Below are 17,610 nucleotides of genomic sequence, written 5' to 3' on the forward strand. Positions count from 1 at the left end.
GGATAAGCGTTGCTTCAGCTATAATACAGGAGATGATAATATTAGACAATCAGACCGCATAATAACATTCATAACGTGCACAAACGCGTTGTGAAGTCCGTAATTTGCTCTAATTAGTTCCATTACGTTATTATAGTAACCGAGATTTTCCCAATAATTCTATCCGGTCCGACGAACGCCTCAAAAGTACAGCTAGAAATTCGGATTTATTATCTAGCTTGCGGTTTCCAAACAAGTGTATAAAGAGAGATCACATGCGTGCGGGATTTTGCCTACAATCTGACTATAGTGAGCCACTTTCTTTTACCGGCGATAAGACGATTCTGCGGGTTCCCTATAATTAATTGACCGAGTAAATACAGACAACAACCCCGAGGCTTAAGAATACAACGACCGCGCATGACCTTGAGAAAATATCAATATAAATTCATTAACGAAATGACTATAGGACATGGGCAAACATTATAAATTATTTGTTTTAATACTTTCATAAAAAGTCCATTTATGTGATTCGCTAAATAGGCACGACTTAATAGGATTATTTGTTTAGTTGTGTTCATAATAGACTCGGAAGACGAGGCACATTTTTTTCTAGGTCACACCAGCGGATAATAATTGTATTTATTCATTGTAATGTGTTATTAAATCTGATTTCAACATATTTCGCTTATTACAATTTATGTGACCGCATTAATTTACAAACACTAATTTTGTACCTAATTGCGTAAATAATATTTTTAAAAAAGTATGATAATAAACATTACAGAAAAATGAGAGATGTACTTGTTATTAGTTATTACTCACTTCTGTACCGTGTGCAATATACCTCAGATATATTACAGCTGTCCGATAAAAAATACTTCCAAGGCTATACTCAAATTAAATAATAGTATATGAGCTTTATAAAAGAGTTATTGTCTTTTACAATAATTAAGACACTAGATAGTAAAATACCTAATATTTATACGGCAAATATAAGGTTTCAAAAGGCCTCATAACAATATATTATATTTTTATTATAAATAAATTAGTTTCAGTTAGGTATTTGCAGAAAAATAAATACCTAACGTATAAGATATTTAATAAAATATTACATAATTTGTATTTTATTGTTATTTATTATTATTTATATATTACTTTAAAAGTAGACCGATTTACAGCTGAAATAATTGTGTATTAATAGTTCATGGTCAAGGAAAAATGAAGAAAGGAGAAAAACGTAAATAACAAATTATAACAATAGTTTTAATAAATGAAATAGTGATTTTGTGGTATTTGCTCTAGTTTGTTAAACAAAAGGTTACTAAAAAAAATTGTTTTACTAGTATTTTTAATTTCATACTCGGTGACATCCTTATATGAACAATTAACAAGAACTACACAATTAATATTATATTATAAGCGTTTTTTTACATTTATAAAATATACGATATTCATTACGTAAAATAGTTGAAATCTATACAAAAAGATCTTTAACGGAATGAAGTAATTTATGTATGTCTATTATGGTATCTCAAGGTCTTTGAGATACGAGTAAAATGCGTCAAACCAATATTATTCTTTGTCCATATCATATTATATTCGGAATATAATCACAACATTTCTTAGGATTTTCTATCAAATGAAATCAACATTGAAGTGCAAATTGTTGGCACAAAATCAAAAACGGTCAAATTCTTAAAACACGTTTCAAAATGCCAAAAATAACTTATCTATATCACTACATTAAAAAAACTTCAACAGACTATTTCCTGCAGTACAACGCATTATTCAAACTGATATAAGTGACAAACGTGTATGAATCTAACCCTATTGTAACTCGAAGTTTAATGTTAACTGAACTGGAACATTGGACAGGATGGTCTACGGCAATAGAGATAATGATAATAATATGAAGGTATAGCATGGAAATGAATGTCGCAATGATTTTTCTGTTTGATGACCCCTGAGTATAGTCGGTATAATCACATAACCCTCCTACATGGCAAGCATCATAAAGTAAACAAAGGATATCAACCCACTACAAACTACATTGCGTGAGCGATTGTAAAAACATTTAAAAATAAGGACCTTCGCACAAAAAAAAAATGTATTTAAAATACATTTTACTGCATATTAAGTCGCACAGTAATCATAAAAATAGCTTAATGTTAGTCATAACTCTTAAACTAACAATATTTTGTAGCAAAATTCGTAGATGTCCAAAAAAATAAGTTAAAAAATGAATAAAAATAAGTTTTTAATAAATTTGCATTTATTAATAAAGCAGATAATTCTAAAAAGTCGTTAAATTAATCAGGATTTTATTTTTCCATACTAAAGATAAATCTTAATTTTATTTTAATTTTAAATATAATACAATTATTATGATGGTTAAGTTAATATTAAGCATCGGGATTTAAAGTTTTTTTTCTGCTGATTACACCTGCAGGAATATTAGGAAACAATATTAGCTTTCTATAGTATATTTTCAAAATTAATTATTTATAATAGCTTTTTAATTTATAATCTTTTTTTACATCTTTCGAATGTGGCATAAAAGTCCATTACATTCAGATTTAGTAAAAATAGAATATTTAAATTAAAAACAGCAGGCTATCATCTAATTGTTTAATTTGTCATTTCTAGTCTAAATCCTCATTCATTTCTTGCTAGCATGTTTTACTTAAATTGCAAATTTTAAATGAGGATATTGATTGAAAAAACAAAAACAATTAGTTTTAATATATCTTAGTAGCAGCATAGTAGCATACTAGTCAAATTTAATTAGTAACACTGTATTATTTAAAATTTCACGAGGCATTGACTAGAGGGCTCAAATTTACAATAAAGTCAAAAGATGACACAAATTGAATAACGGAAAACATAGTTATAACGGTATTGAATGGTAATTGAAACTTTTTTTTTCTCATATTAAGTTTAGAAAAAATAAAATAGGTGGTATTGCCTCTTGTGTTACGATACAATAAAAAACCCCTTTTATAGATAAAATAAAATGTTTTATTACTATCAATTTTGGACTTCACATGTTTTACCCTAGAGCACTAGAAAATTCATACATTATACCAGTGGAATATTAGTTGACTGCAGGGGGGCAGGCGTGTGGTGGATTGAGATAAGGTGGCAGTATACCAACGCACTGTCACCCGTTCGAAAGTTGGCTACTGGCGGTTTGTTCCTCCAGTCGGGCAACTGTCTGGGGAGAGAAATGACCACCTACACCTTTTCTGGAGAAAACTTGTTTGGTAGCCATCTTTAGGCTCAAAAATGCTAAATCTAAACCGTTTATGCGCCAATCGTTGGGAGTAGCAAACGTAAAAACATAAAAAAAAAATAATCGCTGATTTATAGTTTTTTTTCGCTTACTTGTACAACTACTTCATTTTTATTCAGCAGTGTACAAATAAAACAATTCACTTAAAAATACTTGGTAAATTAATTATTGAATGCCTAAATGTTTTTCTTTTGCACGTATAAATATAATGTATAACACACATACAAATTCACTATGAGTGCAGGGGGGAATTTTTTTCAAATTACTTTTAATTTGTAATTACTAATAATTAATAATGTTAATATGTATTAAAATTATAATATTTAACATAAAAGATAATAATGTACTTTTGTGCATGAAGGTATCTTTTGTACAAATAAAAAATTGATGTATATAAATACAGATACCTAGTTATATTAAAAGTATGAACATCCTGGTCATTTTTTTCGCTCCTTTTTAAAATAGTATCATGGTTAGTTTACTACTATGAAATCCACAACTATCAACTAAATTGAATCAATTGACATATTAAGTTATTGTTTATATACAACATAGATAATTTAGCGTATTCAGAACTATTAAAGCTGACAAGCCATACTCACATTAACAACTGATATAAAAACCATTAAAAAGTAAGTGATGTGAAATGATTATTGGGAAAAACCTAATAAAAAAATTCAGTATAAATATTAGCCTATACTCTACAGTTCATCAAATTTGGAAAAATTAGTTATTTATTACCAAATTGTTTAACCTATTTAGTAAACGAAAAATTGTACTGACCTCTTTTTAGTTTTTTGAATACAGCTACATAATATTGTGTAAAATAATCCAAATTTTTTCAAAACGACAGTTTAAGTGTATTTTTAATGTTTCTACATAGTTCTTGAACAATTATTTTTTAAATGAAATGTAGATTTTATATGAATAATAAAACGAAGACTAAAAAGGTACTACTAAATCCTATTAAACTATTTTCCTTATCATTTAATTAATAAAAAAAGATTAAATAGAAGAAATACTAGAAGTACTCGAAAATATAAATAAAGAAAAAACTAAACAATAACTATTAAAATAAAATACATTTTGATCAAAAATAATTTTACTTAATCACAGTACGAAACTAGTAACAACGACCATTATGATAAACAAAATAACATGTTATGAAGAAACGAAACACCACGCAAGGGCGGCACGAGGGCTGCAGTGCAGACTGCAGCTGCAATAGCGAATGTGTATTAAAATCAATGCAATATAGCAAGTTTGTCGGGTATATAATCTAGAAGTACGGAGCGACGGCAACACTGTATAATATAATACCGCGTAAATTAGACAAAATATACTGACTACGGTCTACTACAATTATTATTTTTACATCTAAAATATTTTATTTTTATTTTAAAATAATTTAACAATTATCCAACTGTCTCAGTGTACATTCAACAAAACTATGAAAGAGGGGGACGCGAATTCATACTACTCGTGACTCATTAGGGCTTTGTCTGGTACATGATAATTTAGTCGGATAAGTGATAACGGATTTATAGGAATTATTGTAGTTTGTACCCACAGATAAATATAATAAACTAGATTGCTAACTGTAATACCACCAATAGAGAAGATTGAAGCAGCCACTTTCGGCCATCCTGGTGAGAATTAGAATCTTATCACGCGAAAATAATATATGATTATAACAATCACATATATATATATTATTGATACAATAGTATATACAGATGTATAATATATGCATTGATAACACACATAAATCCCACCAGAATGGCGGACTATCGGCTTCAATTCTTATCGCTAGTTAGCAATCTAGTTTATTATATATATCTGTGTTTGTACCTATCTACTATCTAGTATCTGCTATCTATGTAGGTAATCTGGTAAAGCCAATAGGTATTATACTTGCATCCACTAAGTACAATTATTTACTCGTTTTTTAAGTGTACTAGTTCGTTATGAAACGTATTTCAATATGTTAAAATCAGAAATGTCCAGAAACTATTGCAAATTTCAGTAAACATTTGAATAGCAGTTAGACACTCAAAGTTCCTTATCATGATTCATAAATCGCATGGTGTTAAATTAAACGGGAAAACTTAAATTTCATAATTTTTATTTATTATGGGTTAAAATCGTTAATGCAATTATGTGAGATATTCCATATATTTACTACAATTGAATAGTGATCAGTTATAAAAAATGTACAAGTATATTTTATTGCCCATTTTGCCCACAAACACTTGTTTGTGGTGGTATACTATTAAATTCTCTTAAAAAAAAATTCATTCTTGAACAATAATTTACAATAATTTGTCTATAATACTAACAGGAATAAATATCAACAATTACATAAATGATTTTAAACAATTATACATTTCTTTTATTGTAAGAATAAAACACAATAATAAAGATTTAACTTTTAAGAATTATCAATAGATGTAAGAAGATTTATTAAACGTATAATTTGATAATTTAAATCGGGAAAGTCATTTTTCAAAGTCTCTACAACATTTATTATATCTGCATTTTTCTTCCAATTAGTTGTAATTTCTTCATTCATTTTTTCTTCATTTTTAATTAGCAACCGATATTTTCCTTGTTTTATTTCATCCAAATATTTTGCATAATTTTGCTTCTGACTCAACTGTTCAATGTTCTATAAAATCAAATACAACTAATATGTTAATATAATTAAAAATTGTGAATAGATCGTATAATAGATATTACATTATAACTGTACAATTACTGAGTTGTAAGAATTTCAGAATTATGATTTATGACAAATGAAAAATTGAGCTATATGCTTAATAATACTTCTTAGTAGGTAAATGTAATCACTGTCAATCACATTAAAAAATAAACATGTCATAAAAAATTCTTAGAGGAATGAAAATAATTATGAGAAAATTCAGGAAAAATTTTTTTTCAGAAAAACTAAAAATATGCACTGTGTAGCAATGGCAGGTTAAGTGGTACATACATTTTTTTTTTTTAAACTTGTCTACTTCAAAAAATTAAAAATAGATATACTGTAAAAATACGTCTATATTATTATGGCAAAAATAATTAAAATTATCCATACTTTTAAACATTTATTGCTATTTAATAATATTAATAATATTTTTGGTGTAGTAGCTGTTTGTTAACTCCCCCTCCCAGTTATCATTATTTACCAACACACCACAAACTTGTACTATTGTTTAACACATATTCATTACGATAAATTATATTATATTATTGATTTACATACTTTTATTTTCATAGCACAGGTATATTCTGTTTCCTGTACTAGGCTATCAATATCTTTTTTTATCTGGTTTAATTCCTCATTCAAAAAAATTAGTTTACTTTCTAATTCCTCTTTTCCATTTTGTAAGTCCTTTACATCTCGATCCAATTTCTTACACTCCTAAAAAACCATAACACATGCATATTAATAATATAACAAATTTATTATACTTGACACATACAAGTTTTATTAATACTAGTGTGTTTGCATCATATCTAACACTTCAAAATCCAATATTAAAATTTAATTACAATTTTAGATTTTTGTATACTCATTCGTAGATCGTCAAGTTTCTTCATAAGTTTTTGTTTTGTCTCATTTTTACCCTTAAGCCGAACATCCTTTGCCGCAACTGTGTTATAAATCATTTCGCGTCTGGTTATACAACCTTCTAAATCAGACATTATTTTCTCTAATGTTTTTTTCAACTGGCTTTCTCTTATCTAAAAAATAAAAATATACTACAATGTTTAAAATTAATTGGTATTTAAGTGAAACACAATTAACGGAATTAAATTTAATGATACATTAAAATATATTGTATTGTTTTAATTGATATTTTGTTGTTTTTTGGTTACTTTTTAAACTAAAAGAGAATAGGACCTTAGTTAGTTTATATATGTAAACAAATATAGGTCCATACAGGTGACATACTTGCATCCTATGTATTTCATTTTTCATAGCATCAATTTCTCCTGAATCACCTTCTTTTTGATGAATTTCTTTTTTCATTTCAATAATTTGCTTGATTTTATTATCCCATGATATATTTTCTCTTTGTTTTTCTAAATATGTATTTCGCATTTCATCTAATTCGTTTTTTATCGTTTTTAAATAATCGGTATATTCCAAACAACGTTGTTCATTTTCCTAAAATGGCATTGTTAGATATAATTTTTATACTGTTACTATATTTAAGAAATTGTTAAGCATGTACTTATTTTATTATTATAACAAATAAAATAGTGTATTAGAAAACAACAATGTATCATTTGCAAATAACCTTTAATTCTGCTATGTATGCATTCTGTATCCATTCATTTTCAATTGATAAATTACTACTTTTCCCTTTACTTTGGCTAAATTTCTCATTAAACTTTAGTATGGCATTTCTCATATTAACAAACTTTCGTTTGTATTGATCAGTTTCTTTGCATAAACGAGTAATTTCTTGTTCTAATTTAACATTTTTAGCTTCTACCACCATAGTGTCTATACAAAAATAAAATTATCATTCATATTATAATATTAAAATTGGAAGCAGACTGGATAAGGGGTTTTAGTCCTCTGGCACAATTTTTACTCTCCAAAACAAATTATTATTATTTTATTGCTATCATTAATTAATGATTATGAAAATTTTATCAGATCTACATAAAACCATTTTTTTACTAGCCTTATTCAAATTTAGACTCTTCTGTTTTGATTTGTGCCCGATTAAAATACAAATACAACATATTGCAATTTCACAAATTAATATTATGAGACGTAGTATAGTCCCTAAACTAAAAATAGCAAAATAAACAAAAAAAGTTTATGGTCCGGGTTATCAATGCTTCACAAAAAAACAACAATAACTGTGCATTGTTATTTACAATAAAACTTTAATTGTTTAGCCAAACATTTGATCTAGTAGTTAATGTAGGTTCTTACATTTGCGAACTTTATTAAGTTCTTCTATTTGTTCATTTCGTTCTTGAGTCAATTGCATATTATGACTTTGTTTTTTTAACCAAGACTCTTTGAGAACATCAATTTCATTACCAATTTCTTCTATTTTTTTTTTTACTTGAACAACTTGTAATTGAGGAGTCATCACATTACCCTCCTATGAAAAAGTGAATATTTAATTAGCATTAACTATATCTATTAACAATAACATCATTCTTAATTAATATTTGAACCAACCGTGTTCTTATTAAATTTGAAGCAAATTTTTATAGAATGATCAACAGTATTATGTAACATTGTTATACGAAAAATATTGTAAAAAATAATAATGGCTTAAAAAAGGTTAATTTTACAAATTTTCTGCATACCCTATTTGTACACACATTCCTGGAGAGAACGAAAAATTAACTTTTTAGAAAACTTCAGTACATTATACATATTTATTCACATATTTTGTAAAAAATATTCAATGATGCTACCGCAAATAAAAGGTTTATAACCTAACTAAATTTATAACCAATTGAAATATATTGAGATGTTGACACAAGAACACATTTATGCAGTGAATGTGTTAAGTGATATATATATATATATATATATAGGGTGTTCCAGAAAGCAGCCACATTTTGAAAATTCTATAACTTTTCTAATATTCGTCCAAAATAAAAATATCACATACCATTGTGTTCAGGAAGTCTTGAGGTTTATGTGTGGAACATACCATCGGGCATATGATCATCCCTGCTCGCCCTACAGCAGGCCATCAATTTAACGTCCATGAAATTTCAGATGACGCGTTTGCAGATTTCGATGTCTAGGTCATTCCATCCAAAACTGATTTCCTGATTTCCGTGGCCACCACGGTGTTGTGACCTGCCAATTTTTCTTGACTTTACGTATCCCCATAAGAAAAAGTTGCAGGGAGTCAGGTCACAAGACCGTGGTGGCCACGGAAATCAGACGAGTGATGGGTGCTATAGACGTCGAAATCTGCGAACGCGTCATCCGAAATTTCATGGATGTTGAATTGATGGCCTGTAGGGCAAGCAGGGGCAGTCATATGCCCAATGTTATATTTCACACATAAACCTCAGGACCTCCTGAACACAATGGTATGTTATTTTTTTTTTATACAAATATTAAAAAAGTTATAGAATTTTCAAAATGTGGCTGCTTCCTGGAACACCCTATATATTTTAGAAAATTACATTACTGACATTAAGGTATACTTAAACGAATAAAAATAATTATTTAGAAAAAATATATATAAATCATACTAGCCTAGATAACTTATAAAAAACTTACACCAAACTTTTTTTTTACAGCTTCCAAATGCTTGGTTTCTACATCAACTTGTCTTGATTTTCGTTCAATTTCAGAGTACAACTTATTTAATTCAGATTCCAAATCAATCATTACTTGTCCTTTTTCTTTCATAATCTTTGTATTTTTATCTATTTCTTTTTCTAAATTAGTAATAAGAGAGCGATATTGTTCAGATTTCAATAAGATTTGAGAGAGACTATTTTCAGATTGAACTAGCATTAACTCCTAAAGTATAATACATATCAGATTAAGTTGAAGTTTTAACAAAATAAACTTAATTAAATAAAATAATGTTTGCATTTACGTGTTCCTTGTTTTGTGTTTTAACTTCATTAATTTTGTTATTCATATGAATACAATGTTTGTTTGCAAATAATTGTTTTTTTAATTCGTCCACAATTTCATCTTCATATTTTAATTTCTGATTTGAAATTCTTTCTAGCGAATGCAATGATACTTCCATCTCTTTTTTAATTGATCTTTGTTCCTAAAATCATTTATTTTTATTTAAATACTACCTAAAATCAGAGTTATGCATCATTCGAATAAAATGTTATCTAAATAATCATTGTTTTATTCAAATAATTTTTCTAGTGCACAACTCTGTCTAAACAATATTTTTAATCAACAATTTTTCTTACTGCTGATAAGTCATTTAAATTAATGTTTTGAAACTTTATGATTTGTAATAGTTCAGAATGCTCATCTCTTAATTTGTTTAATTTATTTAAACAATTGTTTAAGTTTTGCTGTAAACCGGATTGCTCTCGTTTTAACTTATTTAATTTAGTAGTGAAATCTTCATTTTTTTTTATTTCTTCTTGAGCACTACGTTTATAGCTGTTTGCTTCTAATAATATTGTCTTATATCGATTTTTCGCTTCCCTAGAAATTCATATAAGATATATAATTAAATTGAATATTTTAAAATATTTAAAACAATTATTGATGGCACAAATATGTACTGTAAGTCATTTTTTATTTTATGGAACTGTCGATCACGCTGTTGAATACTGATTAAAACTTCATTCCACAGCAATGCAATTTTTGTATTATCTCCATTTATAGTATCAAGATCAGTTGAGCAGTCCATGACTTTTTGTTTTAACAATTCTTTTTCATTATACTTGGTTTCTGCTTGTTCTCCTAACTGTTTGAGCCGGTCTTCCAATCGTATAATTTCTTGAGTTAAAGACAATAATAACAAATCCTATTTTCAAAAATAGTTTTTGTTAGCAATAGCTCTTTTATATACATATAAAGGAGTTATGTTCCATTTATCTTACCTGTTTCTGTTGCTCATTTAACAATCTTTTTTTATGATATTTTACTTGTGATTCTTTTTGATTACACAAAACAAAAGTTGATTCTTGTTCTTTCTCATATTTTATTAGTTCATTTAAAAGCCCTCTACTGCAATCTAATTGTCTTTTTAAATCTGAAACTAATTAAGTACAACTTAATATTTTCGTAAAAAGTTTATTAAATAAATTTATTTAGTATTACGTGTTTTAGTTTCTTCTGCTATGATTTTGAAGAGCTCGATAGAGCGTTCTTTTCCTCGATCCTTATGTAGTTCAACTTGTTCTTTTGCTGTTTTCAACTCGGATTTAATTTTATGCAACTTGCTTAATGATGTATTCTGAGTTTCCGCTTGACAAACTAGTGTATTTATTTGATTTCCAATTGATAGTTTATCATTTTGCTTAGTTTTTACTACTCCTTCCTTAAAAAAATAGTGTAAAAATCTCTTCCTACAATATTGATTATAATTAACTATTGAAACATATTATATATATATATATACATATTATTTCAATAGAAAAGTTATAATTTATTAATTATTTACTTACCAGGGTTAATATTTCTTGACTTAAACCATACTTTTGTTTTAGTAAATGCTGTTTAAGAGTATTTTGAAACCTCATCATTACAGGATTTTCTGGTTCTAGAACCACCAACTGTGGTTTTTCCAAATCGGTGTCTTTTAATTTAGATTGTGTGCCTATGATACCATTTTTTATACTTTCTGAACCTAAAGAATAAGGAGTTTTATCCTCTAAATTATTTGTATGCGTTTCAGTCTCTACATCTTGTGCTTGGTACTCCTCATCAATATTTTCAAATTCTAAAGATAGATCACCTACTACGGATATATTTTCCGATAACATATCAACTTTTTTGTTGTGTTCTAAATCTTTTTCAGTTGGAAATTCATTTAACTTCTCCACAAATGTTTTTATTTCATAGTTTACAAAACCATCTAACGGCAATTCAATGCCACTTAATTCATATTTTTTATGACTATCACCATCAATAAGTTGTTCTTCATGTGAAGTGTTTTCAAATTCATCAAAAAAAGTAAGTTCCTGAGTTTGAGTATTTTCAATATCACTGTATTTTAAATCAATTACTTCAGTATGTTGGGCAGAATCTTGTTGAGATTTGTACTCATGTTCTTCGTTATACCACTCATGCTCTCTAATGTGCTCAGTTTCCTCACCTAATATATCATATTCCGACATATATTGTTCATCCGAGTTAGCCATTTGCATAACAGCACTATCTACTATATGTTCATCTTTTTTTAGTTCACTTTCTTCTTTTGTACTTAAAAAATCCTCAGGTTCAGACATTTTTATTTCAATCCACTGATTGTAAAATAAAAATTATTATTCTATGTACACTTTATAAATTACCACAGTTTTAAAATTGTATTTGTTTATTTATTTATTTATGTTTTTATGATTAGAAGTTGCTATGACAACATTTAATAGGAAAATACACATAGAACACAAATAATAAGTCAGTGACTAATAAAGATAAGATAAAATAAAACAAAAATATCACTATTACAAATATTATAGTAGTATTTTATTCAATATTCACACAAAATAACTAATTTAATTGTTATAATTTATTATGTATAGCATATTTATAATATCATTTAAACATATTTTAACACATTGAGCTAATATAACATAGGGTATTGACTAAATTACAATATTGTTATTTTTACAATTTAATGTTTACTTCTCAAATATTTGATTCAATAATTATAATATGATACAATATGTATAAACAAAACAACAAATACATCATGATAATTCAATTAACATGTTTATATTAGAGTTATAAATATTCAACTTTTAAAATACTTAACATAACTTTCACACACATTAAATAAGTCTTCACAGTATAAAGTAAAAATCCTTAATAATAACCAAAAATTATTACGTTTAATATTGACTATTTTATACAAAACTAAAATATAATTCTATAAATACGAAAAACGCATCAAAGATAAAAAGAACTGAAAAGATAAATAGAAAAACATTACTAAATAAAAGATTGCAATTTATTAAATAAAAAAAAAGAAATAATAAAATTAATATATAAAATAAAAATTTACTTTATTAGATGCATGCTTTATTATAAAACTTGAAATAAAATAAAAATTGACCAAAAATTTGGTTTTTTTGTCTTACAATTTAATTCACAAAACAATAGGTAAAACTAAATAAAATCAGTAAAGAGAATTTTAATAATGTTAAAATGACTCAATATTGAAAAAAGTTTTGTTTTAAAAATATTATATTTAAGTAGAACCACATCAAATGACAAAAAAATAATTCAGTTTAAAAGCGATCTAACACATAACATTTCAATAGTAATGATATGACAATAATTTATTGTAATGAAAATATACCTTATTTACACTGTTTTCTATTTCCTTTTTTAAACACTTGAACAATTGATCATAAAAAATCAATTTTTGTAGTTTATATTATAAATAGTAAGTTTATCTACAGAAATACAGAATATACAAATAAATTCACTATAATATACATGTATTATTTTATTATAGTTCTAAGAAGTATGCTATGGTCGGTAAAAATACAAATATTTAATAAAGATGTTCATTTAATTGTTCTTGATTTTAAAACAGGAGAAAAACAAGTATTTATAAAATAATACTATACTTAAAAAAATTGTTATTATTAAAACTTGATGTTATTACTTATTAAACATATTATATGTTAAGTTGAAAATGGTTTTTTATTAGTATTAAGAATGATATAATTAATTTTTATAACCATACAATAATTTTAAATACAAAAAAAAAACACAAACCCAGATGCAAATAACAGTTACATTATATATTTAATACAATGATATTATAATTTATTATGTATACAGTTAAGCCGTTAATTAGTTATTTAATAAGCCAAAATTAATCAGTTCACACAAATGAATTAAAATTTAAAGAAAACCCGATTCATAATTTTGATTTATTAAGTAACTAAATATAAAAACTAAAAAAATATCTCAGCTATTATTGCATCAAAGCTAAAACAACAACAATTTTTATCTTTAAAATATGTATCATTGATTTTATAAAATTCCTAATTAATTATATATTTTTTAATCAAATATAACATACTTCTAAGAAATTATATGCTATTTTCTACTACTTGAAGATAAAGTATGGTAAGTATCTAAACTAGATTGAATTTGCTGCATATGAATTTCTACACAATTTTCAAATGATTTTTGATTGGATTGACTGAGTTTGAGTTTTATTTCAACCATAGTTCTTTTTAAAGCATCCAATTCATAGGCCGTAGGTTCATTTTCAGTTAATGTTTTTACCTGAAGCATTAGTGCTAATAAATCTTTGATTAAAGCTAACATTGGTTGATCATCAGCCACAAAACGAGCTTCTGTCACTTCTTTATTTTGTTCAATCATTTGTTCAGCTTCATCAAATGACTGATTTTGTAAGTAATCCGTGATTAACGGCCATGTTTCGGCTTCTTCAGGGGCTAATACTTTAATTTCTTCACTTAGCACGCACATGACAGAAGTTAAATTAAGGTTTAAATTATCTAATTCTAAAACAATTTTAGCATAACGACTTTGAAAATCTGGTGTGATTTCCTCATTGTACAGTGTCATTCTTTCTGCCTCAGAATTCATATTACGTAATGTTTGGACATATTGTTTTTTAGCAGTCAAAATTTTTCTAAACTTTACTGTTGATTCTAAAAGTTTCATCGAGTATTGCACCTCAGTGTTCTGTTCAATATTCACAGTTTCTAATTTAGATTCTGGCGATATAGAACGGTTATGGTAAGGTATTCGAGGACGACACATTTGAAGTAACAAATTTTTTGAAATTGTTTCTGCTGGTTGATTTGAACATACTTCATAATCAGGAACAGAATGTGTACCTAAACCAGGTTTATCGAAATGAATTCTATAAGTGTTATTAGAAACATCTAAAGCTTCAATTGTACCATTAAATAAGCCTTCCTCAGCTTTACTTCGTAGCATAGCTGTGACTTTAGTGCCTACAGTAAGCTGAAGTGGTATTTCATCGGGTATATCTTTAAATAAACCCTCATCTCTAGCCTTCCTTTGTTGTAAGAGTCTAATTTTTTTTCTTCTTCGGTCTAACTCACGAATCTCTTCATCAAAGAAATTTTGAGAACATCTCCGAGGTTTACCCATCATTCGTCGTAACAAACACCATTCCCTCCTAGTCATTGTTTTAATTTTAAAAGAAGGGAAAAAGTCTTGCACACACATCATAAAATCAGATTCATATAACAGAGGTTTATCAATATTACTGTAAAACCACTCATAATAAATCCAATTTTTTGCTTTTGGTAAATGAAAAATTTTACGTAGTTTCAGACCAACTTTTTGACATCGCTTTCGATCTACAGTATCTGATTTTGGTTTAGAAATAGATACTACATTTTTAGGAGTCTCAAGTTTTTGAATTTTCGGTTTAGAAATACCATTTTCAGTAGATTTTTTTGTGATACTTTTAACGGGTGTTTTAACATTAGGAGTTTTTAGCTTAATAGTCGGAGTAGTTTTAACAGACATTTTTGGAGTTTGTAATTTTTGATTTTGTATTTTATCTTGTTTAGGAGTTTTAGGTGTTTTAGGCTCAACTTTGACTTCAGATTTTTTTGGAGTTTGTTTCTTAGGTGAATTTAGGTACATCATACGTTCTTGTTTCACCGATGGGTTTTTTGAAGTGTTAAAGACTTCTTCATCAAAAAACAATTTGTTTTTTTTTCTTATACGTACTGGCATACCTCTTCTATTTAGTTTATCTTTTCCAGCACTTGATGAATCAATAGGTTTAGGAATATTTTTTTTGTTTACCGGTTGTAAGCCTAGGGCTGCTGGGCATAACTTAAGTTGACCATATTCATCATCCATATCACTGCTATCGGAATCCATTGTTGATTTTTAACAATATATAATAAGTATAAATACCTTAATTACTTAAATGATTGATTGTTCAAAATTCTTGTATTATTCAACACTCCACATTTATACATTTTCTTCTGTATAATAACATCTCCACATGATTCTAGAAGGAAATAATGATGATTAGTTACATTTAGTTAAAGCTAATGTAGTTATTTAAGAGCTTAACTGGAAAACAAATAATAATACAAAATAGAGAGTGTAACGCAAGGGTCATCCAGATTTTCTGCTTAGTGCAGCGCCTGTCTTTATCCAAATAAGTGAACAGTTATCAATACCGCCCAAACTATAACTTTATTCTAACCCAATACAAAGTAATAATCTTAAGTGTAATCTGAAGCTTAAAAAACTTGTAAAAAATATATAGATAAACAGTAATAAAAAATACAGTTATAGTGTTTTTAATGAAACATGTCCTTTTTTTTAAAGATATTTTTATATCCATTAAATAAAAATATTATTTAATATATTTTTTAAATCATACAGCATTTATACATGTTTTAATAAACAAATGTTTGTTATTATAATATACGCATTTCATTAATATATTATCTTTATTGAAAAATATTTAATACTTACAAAAATAAATAAATTGCTTTTTTTTACTGTACTTGTAGTATGTCAATAATTTAAGTGATTAAAATACATTATTTAAATGTAAACATTTGAAATGATAATAAAAGTAATGGTTTCATTTTATTATTGTAAATGTTCAACTATGATCTCCTGAAAATATATTGTAAAATGGTTTTAGATTCAATTTTAACATGGTATAACCCTAAAGATAAAATATATACCTACAAATAATACAGTAAATATAATACTTCTATTATAACTTCTCTATGAGCATTTTTAATTTTGCTAAAATTATTAGTTAATTAATTAAGTTATTTGAAAATTTATAACCAGTAACTATAATTATTAGATACTTATTATACTTTTATTTGAAAGAACTATTTTGTATAGAATATGAAAATTAGTGATGTAATTTTATCAGGTAAAAATGGGTTTGAACTTCAAAGTTCAACAATAACCAAAAAACCTACCTACCACATCCAATAACTGCAGTAAAAATAATGAGTTAAATTATCAAAATTAAGAACTTTAGTGAAGTAACAAGTTATTTTGAGCAATAAAAAAATATGTAATTAATTTTTAAATTAATATTTCAAGTACTTATGTTCCGTTTTTTTTTTATCTAGAGTGTTTACGGTTTAGGTTAAGTACAATATATAATAATCCCAGAATGAGAAAAATTGGAATTAAGTTCGAAAAATAATAGAAACGAAGTACTAGGTCAAGAAAATCATTTGAACGACTTCTATATAAAAGGAAATGGCGCAAACAACCATATCAGTTGTCATTTAAAAAATACTACCAAGATGCTTAACAAGGTATTTTCGAAGGAACAACATTGTACTCACATTGATTTGATACTTGCAAATGCAAAACTATTTCAACCGTCGTAAAGTCTGCAGTACAAATTATACACGAACAAATGATTATTTACAAATATGATTTAATTATTACAAATTCGTAAATTTCATAAAAATCGCGGAGGAATACATTTCCCAGTTTAAATTCCACATTATCGCCAGGCGCGCCAACTTCTCGTCGCAGACGCTAAACAGTGAAGGTTTATACAGGGGAAATGAGTTGTAATCAAACTATCAAGATGTCTACTAACAAAAAAAAAATCAATAGATTTTGTTGGTTATGTTCTAAAGATCGACATATTATCATGCTA

At 26.7% G+C, this 17,610-nt stretch overlaps 3 protein-coding genes across 9 annotated transcripts in view; all 3 read right to left on the reverse strand.

The window, feature by feature from the left end:
• Positions 1–4,486, reverse strand: part of LOC126836062 (F-actin-monooxygenase Mical) — a 28,423-nt gene extending 23,937 nt beyond the window's left edge. For 4 of the 6 annotated variants that reach the window (XM_050569051.1, XM_050569052.1, XM_050569055.1 and 1 more), the window contains exon 1: positions 4,058–4,486. The gene's annotated coding sequence lies outside the window, so the exon portion shown is untranslated. The remainder of the gene's footprint in view (positions 1–4,057) is intronic. The other 2 variants (XR_007685269.1, XM_050569054.1) reach the window with 1 other exon arrangement.
• Positions 4,487–5,705: 1,219 nt separating this feature from the next.
• Positions 5,706–12,291, reverse strand: LOC126835871 (putative leucine-rich repeat-containing protein DDB_G0290503). Its single transcript, XM_050568720.1, has 13 exons — positions 11,426–12,291; positions 11,079–11,298; positions 10,859–11,016; positions 10,538–10,782; positions 10,214–10,457; positions 9,877–10,059; positions 9,552–9,797; positions 8,229–8,403; positions 7,579–7,787; positions 7,230–7,445; positions 6,827–7,018; positions 6,537–6,695; positions 5,706–5,942 (listed from the first exon to the last, which is right to left on the reverse strand). Exons 1-13 carry the CDS (start codon positions 12,206–12,208, stop codon positions 5,706–5,708), a joined length of 3,267 nt encoding a protein of 1,088 aa, XP_050424677.1. The 5' UTR covers positions 12,209–12,291.
• Positions 12,292–13,722: 1,431 nt separating this feature from the next.
• LOC126836067 (protein lin-9 homolog) lies at positions 13,723–17,449 on the reverse strand. Of its 2 annotated transcripts, XM_050569062.1 has the most exons (3): positions 17,288–17,449; positions 16,443–16,589; positions 13,723–15,966 (listed from the first exon to the last, which is right to left on the reverse strand). In XM_050569062.1, exon 3 carries the CDS (start codon positions 15,831–15,833, stop codon positions 14,034–14,036), a length of 1,800 nt encoding a protein of 599 aa, XP_050425019.1. In that variant the 5' UTR covers positions 15,834–15,966; positions 16,443–16,589; positions 17,288–17,449; the 3' UTR covers positions 13,723–14,033. The 2 variants fall into 2 exon arrangements, with proteins under 2 accessions (XP_050425019.1, XP_050425018.1); XM_050569061.1 differs by lacking the exon at positions 16,443–16,589.
• Between the last annotated feature and the right edge of the window lie 161 nt (positions 17,450–17,610).

This window comes from Adelges cooleyi, unplaced genomic scaffold, assembly GCF_023614345.1.
Source record: "Adelges cooleyi isolate 19-005CV unplaced genomic scaffold, UGA_ACOO_1.1 ACOO_flye_CR_arks_rails_tigmint_CR_PRNA_23, whole genome shotgun sequence".
Classification (NCBI taxonomy): Eukaryota; Metazoa; Arthropoda; class Insecta; order Hemiptera; family Adelgidae; genus Adelges; species Adelges cooleyi.